Source organism: Acartia tonsa, chromosome 10 (assembly GCF_053477335.1).
Source record: "Acartia tonsa isolate MP-2025a chromosome 10, ASM5347733v1, whole genome shotgun sequence".
Taxonomy (NCBI): domain Eukaryota; kingdom Metazoa; phylum Arthropoda; class Copepoda; order Calanoida; family Acartiidae; genus Acartia; species Acartia tonsa.
Genome location: NC_137269.1, coordinates 18,876,990 through 18,889,323, shown reverse-complemented (window position 1 = coordinate 18,889,323; position 12,334 = coordinate 18,876,990). Strand labels below are relative to the sequence as shown.

General features: G+C 29.8%; 1 protein-coding gene across 1 annotated transcript; it reads left to right on the top strand.

Moving 5' to 3' along the window:
* The first annotated feature begins 16 nt into the window (after positions 1-16).
* On the top strand, positions 17-12,116 carry ATPsynF (ATP synthase, subunit F). The gene is made up of 5 exons (XM_080173889.1): positions 17-75; positions 696-758; positions 1,142-1,218; positions 4,883-5,040; positions 11,936-12,116. The coding sequence occupies exons 1-4, from the start codon at positions 37-39 to the stop codon at positions 5,031-5,033; spliced, it is 330 nt and encodes a 109-aa protein (XP_080030015.1). The 5' UTR covers positions 17-36; the 3' UTR covers positions 5,034-5,040; positions 11,936-12,116.
* The last annotated feature ends 218 nt before the right edge of the window (positions 12,117-12,334 follow it).

Genomic DNA, 12,334 nt, shown 5'->3' with positions numbered 1-12,334 from the left:
TATTAAATAATAAAAATTATATTTTCAGACTTGAAAATGTTTGGACTCGGAGAACTTCCCAAGCAATACAACAAGGTAGGAACAGATTTACATTCATTACAGGATTAATGTAGGACACCTGTCATAATCACAGACTAGTCAAAATAATAGTTGAAGTTGGGAAAGGGGGACGGGGTATTATGTTTATTAATATTCAAATCCTTGCCTACTAGGAATTTTTATTTTTTTGTCATTTATGTGTCTGACTGGCCTCCTTTAGTAGCAAATCCATTTAAAGTCAGGGATCTTAAGGCATAAGACTATAGCCGATAGATTGATGTAGATCCTCAATAATGATACATAAAATCACCCCTTCTGTAGATTAAAATTAGTGGTTTAATCATTTTGACACTCAACTAAATCAACCAATCAATCAAAATTTGATAAAGGTCCCCAAGGTTGTTAAGCCAACGAATAAGAAAACATTACAAGACTTTGGGGACTAGTGTAATAAACAGACATATATCCCCTCACTGTCATGCATGGCTATCGAAAAATAATCAAGATCTTTAATTTACTTAGAATAATTAAAAAATAGTTGTTGAGAAATGCAATCCTCAATGCTATATGATCTATCATTTTTAAAGTCGTCTTTTCTTTCTTTGATTTATCTAGGTATTATAAAAATCGGTTTTAAATATTTCTTTTATTTGTAGGCTGTGCATGGCCCTTATGACCCAGCAATCTTCTATGGCAAGAAGGATATCCCTCTGAGCCAGGTATACTATTAATATCAACATTCAATGAAAAATTATAATAGTGTTTACAGGCACTACAAAGCTAATAAGTATAAGTATTAAGTATACATGAACGAGGGAGGGTTATACAATAATGAAAGAAGATATGAAAATACAAAGATTTGTTTATATATAATATTGTTGGAAATCAAACAAGGATTTAAAACAACATATACGTCACTAAATATCTATCTTTCTTTATATTATGTTGTATTTATCGCCCTAATAAAAGTGTACCATGACCTTTATGCAAATTAAAAAGATTTTTTTATTTAAGTGTTTAATATTTCCCAAAAATAAGTAGATGGAAATAGTTCGATGTTTTACATTCCGACTTTGGACTTACATCATATATTGTATATCAGGTTAAGATTTACCAGCTGCCTGCCTGGTTGGCCAGAAGAAACCCATCTCCCGTTGCCATGGGCCGTGCTGTCTCCAGGTAAAACTACCGTAGTCACATAGATATTGCAAAGAAAGAAGAAATGTTTATGTTCTATTTCTCCCAATATATTATAGACTTTTCATTGGAAACAAAATGAATATTTCGCCGCAAATTTTTGACAAAGGTTAGGGTAGTGCGGGGTTAATGCGGTCATCGGGTCAATTCCGGTCAAACGACCAACTTTTTTAAAACCGTTTTTTACCGGTGTTCTAAACGTTTGCGAGAGATCTTCAGAAAAGCAAAATTGTAGTTTATTGCCTATACTTTCATTTCTTACTTCAGCAAATTTTTATCAGATCACTCCTTCTATGATTTTTTTGCCCTCAAAAAGTTGCAAAAAAGGGAGAGGTCATTTTCTAGTAAATCCCGTAAAGGTGTGTGTTATAAGGCCTAAAAATAGTAGTAGAACGATAAGGTGCTCTATATATTTGTATTTCCTATTGAATAGAACAATAGGGAAGAAATTTTTTTTTTTTTTTTTTGATAACCGTACCTGGAATATCTTGAAATTTCTATCAAACGCTTTGTTTGGCTCAAACTGACACAAATAAAAAAAATATAATTATAATAAATCAACCTGTAAAGAATGACTTCTTCCTTTGTTTAATGGTATAGATTGTTCTTAACCTTTACCGTGTACCTATAGAAAACATTATTATTATAATTATATTTTTTTTTAATTTTTGTCAGTTTGAGCCAAACAAAGCGTTTGATAGAAATTTAATATTTTTTTTAGATAATCCAGGTACGGTTATCAAAAAAAAAAAAAAAATTCCCTATTGTTCTATTCAATAGGGAATACATATATCTAAAGCACCTTATCGTTCTACTACTATTTTTAGGCCTTATAACACACACCTTTACGGGATTTACTAGAAAATGACCTCTCCCTTTGCAAAAAAGATTTTTCAAAATAGGCCATGTTCAATCTAAAATTGTGAAAAAATGGTAAGTCCTATCGACCCCCGGGTTTTTGTAAAATGAAAGATATGGCATTCATTTATCGTTTGCAATTGGAGGCGTTGTTCTAACTTGATTTTTTCATAATTTTTTTTTCGTCTAAAAAAAATGGTCTATTCCGGTCACTTTTTTTACTTTTTTATTACTGTATTTATAACTGTATAATACCCTAATGTTTAATTTAGGTGATCTGGAAGCATAAACAACCTAAATGCATGACCTAAGCTTTAATCATTGCCTTGCCTGTTGTGTGATGTACATTACTAGTCATTTTACTGCTTGTATTATGTCATGTTTTGTTGCTTTTCAATTTGTAAAGACATTAAAAATTTTTCAGACACATTTTTATAGTAATGGGAAGAGTATATCACCCAAAGGAACGCCTTAAATATTTGCCTGAAGATGTATCAGCTGCATTGGCTCATGTAAGAAGGGGTATGTCTATTAGAAAGACCGCTAGAAGATTTAAAACTCCATATGAAACCCTTGCATCTTTTTCGTATAAGAGGGTGTTCGCGATTTTGGCGCGGTTTGGATTTTTTATGTCAAATCGGCTAGGATTAAGCTAGAAAGGTGTTTAAGGTGTCTATAGAAAGCTCTTTGCATGTCCTAACAAAAACTCCCCAGGATATGGGTTCTATCTCCAAGATTTAGAGTACATATTCAAGATTTAGCATTTTCAAAATTCCTGTTGCATAAAATGTGTTGAAATATTAGAGTTAGACCCCATATCATTTCGAGTTAATTGTCAGGCATGTAATTTTGCATCTTTAGACACCTTAACCACCCTTGTAGGTCAATCCTAGCCAATTTGAGACAAGAAAAAATGTATCAAAAACTGCTGTCAAAACTGGCAGGATTTTTAAAATCAAAAATTTTTTGGGAAAAAATCACTTTTTTCAAGAAATTCCAAGACCTGCGAATCAGAAATTGCCTCTAATTTATGTATAAAGCTTAAAAAAACCTTATCATATAATAAAAAGTATGTTTTTTTTAAAAAGATTGCATGAAAAAAATTTATGTTTTTTTTGCGATTTTACCGACTTTTTTAAAATGGGGAAAATGTTGTCAAAAAATTGTCTGATCTGCATGCGACTAGTACCGTTAGAAAGCTAATGACCTCAGCTTTCTACTCATAGTTTAAAATGTTAAAAAAAATATTTTAAGGGGGTGTTCCACCCCCCCCAAAGTCAACTGACCGAAATAGCCCCACCGGTGGGGTTATTCCGGTATAGGCCAACCGCCGCCCTTTCAACCGATTTTTGACCGACTTCTAGTTGCGAGATCTTAATGGGACCAAGACAGGCTTCTTCGTTATTGCCATATCGTTCATTTGCACTCTTAAAAACCGGAAAAAGTTTTTGGGAAGTATTTTTTTTTTAAAGTTGAAGCAAAAAATTGACCGGAATTACCCCGCACTACCCTAATTTTTTTGTTAGAACTGGTTAGTTTGATGTAATTATGGAGATATCTTTAGAGATTTACAGTTTCTGGAGTACTAAATCGTGCGAGATGACTATTTTTATATCTTAATATTTTAGATTATTTGTGGGCCTTATTACATCTGCTATAGCGTTAAGCTATATATACATATATATGTATATATATACAGCATGACCCTCGAAAAAGTATTTTTAAGCATCTGCAGCCTATATTTCTCAATAAAATATTAAAAGATTCATATGTACTTGTTCTCTATAATTTTCTACATCAAAGGATATCAAAATATGTTTTTTACATCAATTAACAGCCGAGATTTTTTAAGCCAAAGTTTGGAAAAAGTGCTTGAGAAACTGGATATTGCTAAATATTTCTTAGTTTTTTATTAGTATATTACTTTTTATCAACCAGTTAAAAAACAAATAAGAAAGAAGAGCAAGTTTACAATTGATACATTTTTTATTGCATAAAAAGGTTAGTTTTACATATAAAAAATTACTTTCCAAAATTTCATCAAATGCATTTTTCTCATAACCATTTACCCTCAAATCTTATAATATCTCCTCTTTATTAATATGACCTTAAATAAACCCCTCCCCAATTAATGCTTATGACCGGAAAGATTAGTGCTTAAATTCCCGCCCACTCATACAAATTACTTAAACACACATAAAAATCATTTAAATTGTTAAATGTTTAATAAAAGTTTGTAGCTGTAACTTTTTTGTTTTTTAACTTATTTTAATAAAATAAAAAGTGTTTGATTTCTGTTTATGTAAACTTTTAATTTGCTACTATTTTTTATAGGATTTCTTTCTGTAAGAGTGTTTTTGCACTTTACACTAATCTAAAAATGCCTTTTAGAGCAAGTGAAAAAAGTGCTTTCAGCATGAAATAAATTTCTTGGAAACATCTTTATATAAGTTTTATAAAAAGTATTGAAATTATGAGGAAAACACGTCATTTCACTTTAAAAAAAACATTTTTCTTGAAAAGTTACTTTTTCCTCAGCCACTTTTTCAAAACTTTGGCTCTAAAAATCTCAGCTGTTAATTGATGTAAAAAAATATTTTAGCAGATGCTTAAAAATAATTTTTCGAGGGTCATGCTGTATATATATATATATACGACCTGTGTCGTTCTGACATTATTCACTATCGGTCTGTTAAAATTTTAGTAAAGAGTGAAGGTTTGATTCAAATACGTGAACAGCAGTAGATAAAAAAAGTGATTTTAATAAATCATGTTTATCTATTTGTAGAGCCTACTGGAGATGGAACCACAAGTACGTTCTGCCCCGTAACGCCAAGCTGACCCCCGTCTTCCAGATGTGCGCAGCTTGGTCCGCATTCTTCTATCTTCTCAACTACGAGGGTATCTCCCACCATCGTAACGCCAAGTACCAGTGGTAATTTATAGGTAAGCTTACTTGGTTGCTTTTCAGGGAGGGAGGGGACATTGAGCGGTTTATTACACTTGTCCAAGTTTTATAGGTTTTCTTATTCGTTGGTTAGGTAACAACTTGGGACTTATATTAAATTTTGATTGATTGGTTAATTAAGTTTGAGTATACAAACGTTTCAACCACTAATTGTAATCTACAGAGGGGTAATTTTGTGTATCATCATTCATTACTAATGTATATCAATTGTGCAGTGTACTTTGTTTTGCTTGAACTTAATCCTATCCATTTTCTGCTATATATTTTATTACTTAAATATCTATATTTTGTAATTTTCTGCCCTTTCTTGCTCTCTCAAGTTGAAAATATATGCACTGTTCATGAACTTGCATACTTGGTCTTTTACACACTCACACACACAACAAGCACACACACACACTCATTCACGGATGTAGGGATTAAGAATTTAAATCTTAGCTGTTTTGCAAATTAAAGCTTTGAAACATAGATTATTGTAAACTAAGGGGGGGGGGGGGGTTAATGCAACCATCTCGAAATCAATGATTAAATGGCACTTAGAAATCGAATTTCTATCTCAAATTATGTATGAGTAATCCTTGGTAGGTCTATTTTCCCTAAATCGAACAAAAAGTTGGAAAAGTAAAGGCTAACGGCTCAGCCGTTTGGCCATTTTTTGGTTTCTACAGTTCAAATTAGTCACGAAACCTATCATCACATAATACTCTTTTTCGTTCCAAAACGTTAGCAAACTGTTCTAGCTGGTAGCTGTTGGTACTAGAAATTTTAATAGTTATTTCTCGCATCGTATTATAAACGGCTTTCCGCGGATATAGAAAGTACCTCGGGGCTAAAAAAACTGGTTTTAATCTTATGATTGTACATTTATATATTCGTAGAAAGCTGGATATAAAACGATGCTAGACATAGTTTTTTCGTATGGATGAGAACCGGTTCCTATCCACCGGATTCGAATGAATACGAGAAAAATGGTTATTGCTATCATTTAACATGAATTAAACCAAAAATATGTTTTAAAAAGTTGATTCCTACGTAATTATTGATTAATTTGCCCTGAAAATAGGCAAAAAACGGCTAAACGGCTGAGCCGCCAGCCGTTACTTCTCCAACTTTTTCTTCGATTTAGGGAAAATAGACCTACCAAGGATTACTCATGCAAAATTTCAGATCGAAATTCGAATTCTAAGTGCCATGTAATCATTGATTACGAGATGGTTGCATTAAAAAAACCCTTTTATTTTCCATTTTGATTGAAATAGTAGTTTACATTTTAAAAGGAAACATGAGTGAAACGTTCATAAAATTCATCTCTTTTTTTATCCATTTCGTTGAAAATATTATTATAAAGGTATTAATAGTCCAAATAAATATTTGTAATGCTCTAACTTATCCTTATTTAAGCATATACTAAAGTTACACAGTAGGTAGTGCATTTCACATCACTTTAAGAGGTGCTTCAAATTAAAAAAAATATTGATGTCTTAATTATGCATTATTTACCATTTTAGACAAAATGTAATTTAATGACACCTTAAGTTGAAATAGAAACAAGTTTTAAAAATGTTAAATTCTAGCCTCCCCCCCCACTCCTCTTTTCTCATTCCACAAAGTTCCTTTTATTGTTAAGTAGGGGACTTTGCATGTTTATTTGTAGAATACGATCATAGAAAAATATGCAATAGGTGATTGTAAAAGTTACATTTTCAGAAGAATGATTTCAGTCATAACATACAAAATACCATTCCAAATTCGTATCTGAAAGGGCAACACAACTTTTTTGTTTTTGATTGTTAAAAATCAGAAGAAGTTTTATGCTGCATATATCACAAGAACTTGATTATCTAGTCTTTACTAATTTGAAAACTGCATGATAGAATAAGTTATTTATTGCATCGTATTATAGACCGTTTTCATGGAAAGTTCAAAATTGTCTGTAATAGAATGCTATTTATAATTTTTTGAGTGTACCGCTGAGAACTGGTTCTAATCCAGCGGATAGTAATTGGGTTTAAATCCATACTGGAAAATAAATATTAAATTGTATTACCCTGTTTGATTTTATTTCTTCAGATTATTTATTTTGTAACCCAACCATATTACTTCTTGCACTTAGAGTTTAAGCTCTGAACTCTCTAGTGCAGTTTTAAAAGGTGGCCGAACAAAACAATTAATTAAATTAACTTTAGAAATACTATGAAATAGAAAAGGTTTCCTCTTGTTTTAGAGAGGGGTTGGGGGGAATTATGAGTAGTTGTTATTACTTATTGTGGTACTTAATAAAAGGGAAATATTTTAATCTCTGCCCTCTATAAATAGCCTGAAACCTGTCTTACAAGATCTGGCATGAAGGTTTAACACACATTTATAGAATTGTAATTTTATAACTTTCTGTATTGTATAAACAGAGTTTAATTTCGAGGCATCTCAATTCTAATCTTCAATTCAAATTGAAAAGAATTTATTTTTCTTTCTAGACTCACACGGCTTAAATGTTTTAATTTATTTTCTGGTTTAAAATTGGGTTTTATGTGAAATTTTTTTTATATATATTATTTTGGCATTTTTTTTTAATAATGGGGGGGGGGGGGAAGGGTGACACTTATTTGTTTTAATAACGGTAAAGCACAATGGCATAGACTCGAAATAAAGTATTACCACACTTTACCAATAAACTGTAAACAAATATGATAAATGTACAAGCAAAATAACAAGTTAATGTTGAGATTCAAATCCTTCTCGTCCCTTCTTAAGCATAAAATGAATTTGAAAATTTTTAATTTAGATTTTAATTTCCTTATAAGGATGTTGTTTTTATATGTCGTCTTTATGACAGGTAAATATTTCATGAATATATTTCCTAAATTATATATATATATAAAAATATTGCACGATAATATCAAATTAAATCAAAAGTATTTCAATTTGTTTTATTTTTTTGGTGCTAAAATCATCCCTGACTTGAATGAGAGAAAAAGTTTGTTTTGATTAAAATAGCAGAAAGAACATATCACTAAAATACACAATAGTCTTTTGTGAGTTTAAATTTATAACATTATTTTTTGTTAATAAATTAATGAAAAAAATTTTGTTTCAAATTTGACTTAATGGCATCTCGTATAATATACTTTACATTCCATCTTAAAAATAAATCTGTAAGACATACATATATGTTTAGATATCTGTAAACCACCAATTTATGACTATTGAAATTTGATCAGCTGATAGGTTTTAATACTAGATGTTTTTTAAAGTAGCGCAGCTACTCTAAATCTAGAGAATAAATCTAATTTTGCTTAGAATTTACTTTTAAGTGTTTTAAACATTGTAAATTAAAGATTTTATTTTGATAATTAATATTTTAAAACAATATCTTCTATAAACTGTGAGGAAGTTTGATAAAATTACGTTTATTTTGCAAGCTTGATTGAAAATACTTCATTATTTTATAATTCTGACAAAATAGATTTTCTGTTTAAATAGATAACATAGCCACAAAAAGGTTTAAGTAGTTATTGAAACATTTTATTACTATTCTTGCTAATAAAATATTCGTTAACTATGTTTAAATTGCATTTTTAAAATAGACAAGAAAAATATCCTACTTAAATGCTAATTTTATGAAGTTATCTTAAACCTTTTCCAAAAGTTTATTTTATAAAACTATTTTATTTTCCATTGATTTTATTGATTATATAGGTTAAAAATATCAAAAGTATTTTTTAAAGGCTATAGATTAATTTAGATTAATTCCGATTTTTAATTTTTTCAATTTTTTTCAAATCTAAAGAATATGCCTGTCTTTTTAAAGAATAGATTATATAAAAAAAACAAAATTAAACATATTCAGGCTATCAAAAAGCAAAAATTATTCTTTTTTACCATTAAATCGCAAATTTTTAAAATCATTAAATTTTAAGCTTATTTTGCATGGAAACACATTTTTTCAGTTATTTTTTCTCAACAATGGATCTTAAATGATTATTACTAAAAACTTTTATGAAAATGTTATTAACCAAAACTTCAAATAAAGGAAATAATTGCCGTTTGCGAAAATGTGTGCAAAAAGTTGCCAATATCTTGTTAGAAGGGACTTAATGGATTTAAATTCTTACTACTTACAACTTAGTGGACTATAAACTATTAGAAAAGTATCACTTTAAGGTGAAATTTTGAGGGTCAACTTTTTTTCTTTTAAAATTCGCAGTGAAAGGAAAGTGGATTTCTTTGTTATTGTAGTTGTAAACTACACTTAATAACACCATAATGTCAACGAACACATCGAAAAATCACAATAAATAGATCTGATAAAAAAGGATAACTAATCATATCCATAAAGCGAAACTCAATAAATCAGATAACTCTAAAATGTTAAAAAAAAGAATAATTCTCTAAAAATGATTGTTAAAAAATTTCATAATTACTTGTTTAATTTTAATAATTGAAGTACTTTAGTAAATCAATCAGCTTAGAATTTGGTTCCAAATTATCCAAAAAATAAACTATTCTATGGACTTGCTATGCTTTTGAGATTTTACTTTACTGTTAAAGGAATCTCGATAAAAGGTTTTAAATCAAGAGAACAATTTTAACACATGTATTGTGAAGGAATTTGATAAATTTTGTGTATAAATATACTATTAGAAAAGATTCTTTTCTGTAAATCAGTATGATCCCTCTTTCAAAATTACAAAGCTATCCTTTGAAATAAAGTATCACTTAGTGTTTTTTTTTGTATGAAGTAAAACCACTAATAACTTAATTTTCCTTGTTTATTTGGCTTTATATAGGTTCGGGATGGTTTTAGGCTATTTTCTGTCCCTTTTTTACCCCTTTGAATATAGAGATAGTATATGTTAGAGGCGCAGCCGCTAATACTTTCAAAAGCATAACAATACGTATGCCATAGAGTGGTGGACTGTTCAGCCAAAAAATTCTTTTTACTATCAGAAACTACCATACTTATGTTTTTACAAAACAAAACAAATACCTGATAATATTGCTATTTTTACCAAAGACTGAGAAGGAAAAGTATCTGCGATAAGCATTAATTTTGAAGAAAATAAAGAGCATTTAAAGAATTAAAAGACAATAAAATTCAATATATAGCAGTTAATATACAGGAAGGCGTACGTTTGTATATACGTAAAGACCCTTATAGATTAAATTCTAAAAGATTAATTGCATCTCTTCAAGCACATTTTAACCAGAACTCTTTAGCTGCGACTAAGCTTCGAATTTAAACCCATTTGAATGCTTTGAAAAATTGTTAAATAGAGGAATCGTCATATTTGGGTCAGGTTTAGACTTTTAGCTGATTTTTAGTGGTAAAAGGTTGATTTCCCTGAGGCTTACAAGTTGCTGATGCGCGGCTGCCGAGCCCTGATTTAAACTTAAAAAAGAATGTACATTATATTAATACAAATAACAAGATTTTCTTTGTTTTATGGAAACACTTTTTTGGTCCTAAAATATTCTAGTGTGGAGTCTTGTTGAGGAAGTGATTTCAATATAAAAGAGGAAACTTGCCAGATATAAACAGACAGATATCAAACTATCTTTCTATCCTGTTTTATCCAGGCATTTTAAGGGTTAAGTCAATAAATTGATGGATGTCCTAAAGGATGAATAAAATTACTTCTTCTGTAGATTAAAATATTATGTTAGTGAGGCAATATCAAGATTTAATAAAAGTACCCAAAGTTTTGGATACAACAAATAAGAAAATAATTAAGACAATGTCCCCTACCTCACTGGTTTTTAGTAGCGAAGCTACTCTATAATTCGAAATGTCCGTCCGTCTGTCCGTCTGAGACAAATAGGGGGAAACGTGATTTTCTCGGCTCCTAGAAAAGATAGACAGCTGAAATTTTTAGTGAAGATTCTTATAACATATGCCCATCTAATCTATACATTATTTTGTCCATCTGTCTGTTGTTTGGGGTGCTAGATCGATTCCTAGATTTTCATGTTTTCGTAATTTTCTCAACTCCTTTTTAAGATAATGGGCTGAAATTTTCAGGGATTGCCTAAAATTACATTCTACATATTTTCCTCAAGTTTTATTACGGTTTATCTATTAGTTGGGGTGCTAGATCGATTCCTAGGTTTTTAGGTTTTCTATGGTTTTCTCGATTCCTATTCATGATTTGCGGCTGAAATTATCAGGAATTGAATATGCTCATATTCTACATATTTTATCATGTTTCATTAAGATTTGTCGATAAATTGCTATGCTAGATCGATTCCTAGATTTTCGTGATTTTTAAGGTTGCGTGATTTTTATGGTTTCCTTATTTCCCTATTTTATCAAAATTAATGTTTATTGTATGAAACTGCTTTTTAGTAATTTTTTTCCCTATATCCATTCATAATTTTTGAGCTTCGCTACTTATGGATGTTGTCATCCTTGTTTTTATATCATTCTATTGTACTTTTTATATTTTTATTAATGTTAAAAACTAGACCTACATAATTTTTTTTATTATTTTATTAATTTAAAATTATTCTTTATTTAATCATAGAAAATAAGTTCAAGGGGGAGGGAAGAAGGTGCCTAAATCCATCCTGAGACTTAATTTTAAAGGGGGGGGGGTTCAATTTTTGTTCAATTTAGGGAAAATAGACCTACCAAGGATTACTCAACTCATGCAAAAGTTCAGATCGAAATTCGAATTCTAAGTGCCATTTAATCACTGATTAGAAATGCTTTCAACTATCCTCGAGAGTACTTGTAGGTAAAAATTCTCTAAAATTGAAAATTCAATCGGTTTTGTGGACGTGGTTGAGGAGATATTAACATACAGACAAAAACTCTGCTACCATAAAAGATATTCATACTCATAAACTTTATACAATAATTTTTTTTTGTTTCAGATGGATGGTTTCTGTAGCAAGATAAGATAGCAGAAAAAGATATTCAGACAGATATCTATCTCCATAAAAAATTATCTATCTTAATTGCTAAAAGAAATTTGTATTTAACATAGTCGTGCATTGAGTAGAAACTAAACTTTTTTTGTTGTAAAGAATTAAAAATAAATGTTTTATTAAAATATGTTTTGATAATTTTTTTAGTTGTTGCATAGCTATTTACTTGATTACTTATATGTTAGCGTACGGGAGACCACAAAAAGGTTTTAAAGCCATAACATACGTTAATGTGGAAGGTTTCAGAAATACTTTTTTTTAATTACTGCCGTTCTAATAAGTAAAAGGTCTGCAGTCTACAGTAAATCTAAAATTCGTAGCTGAAATGTTCAGTGTGTTTGAAGA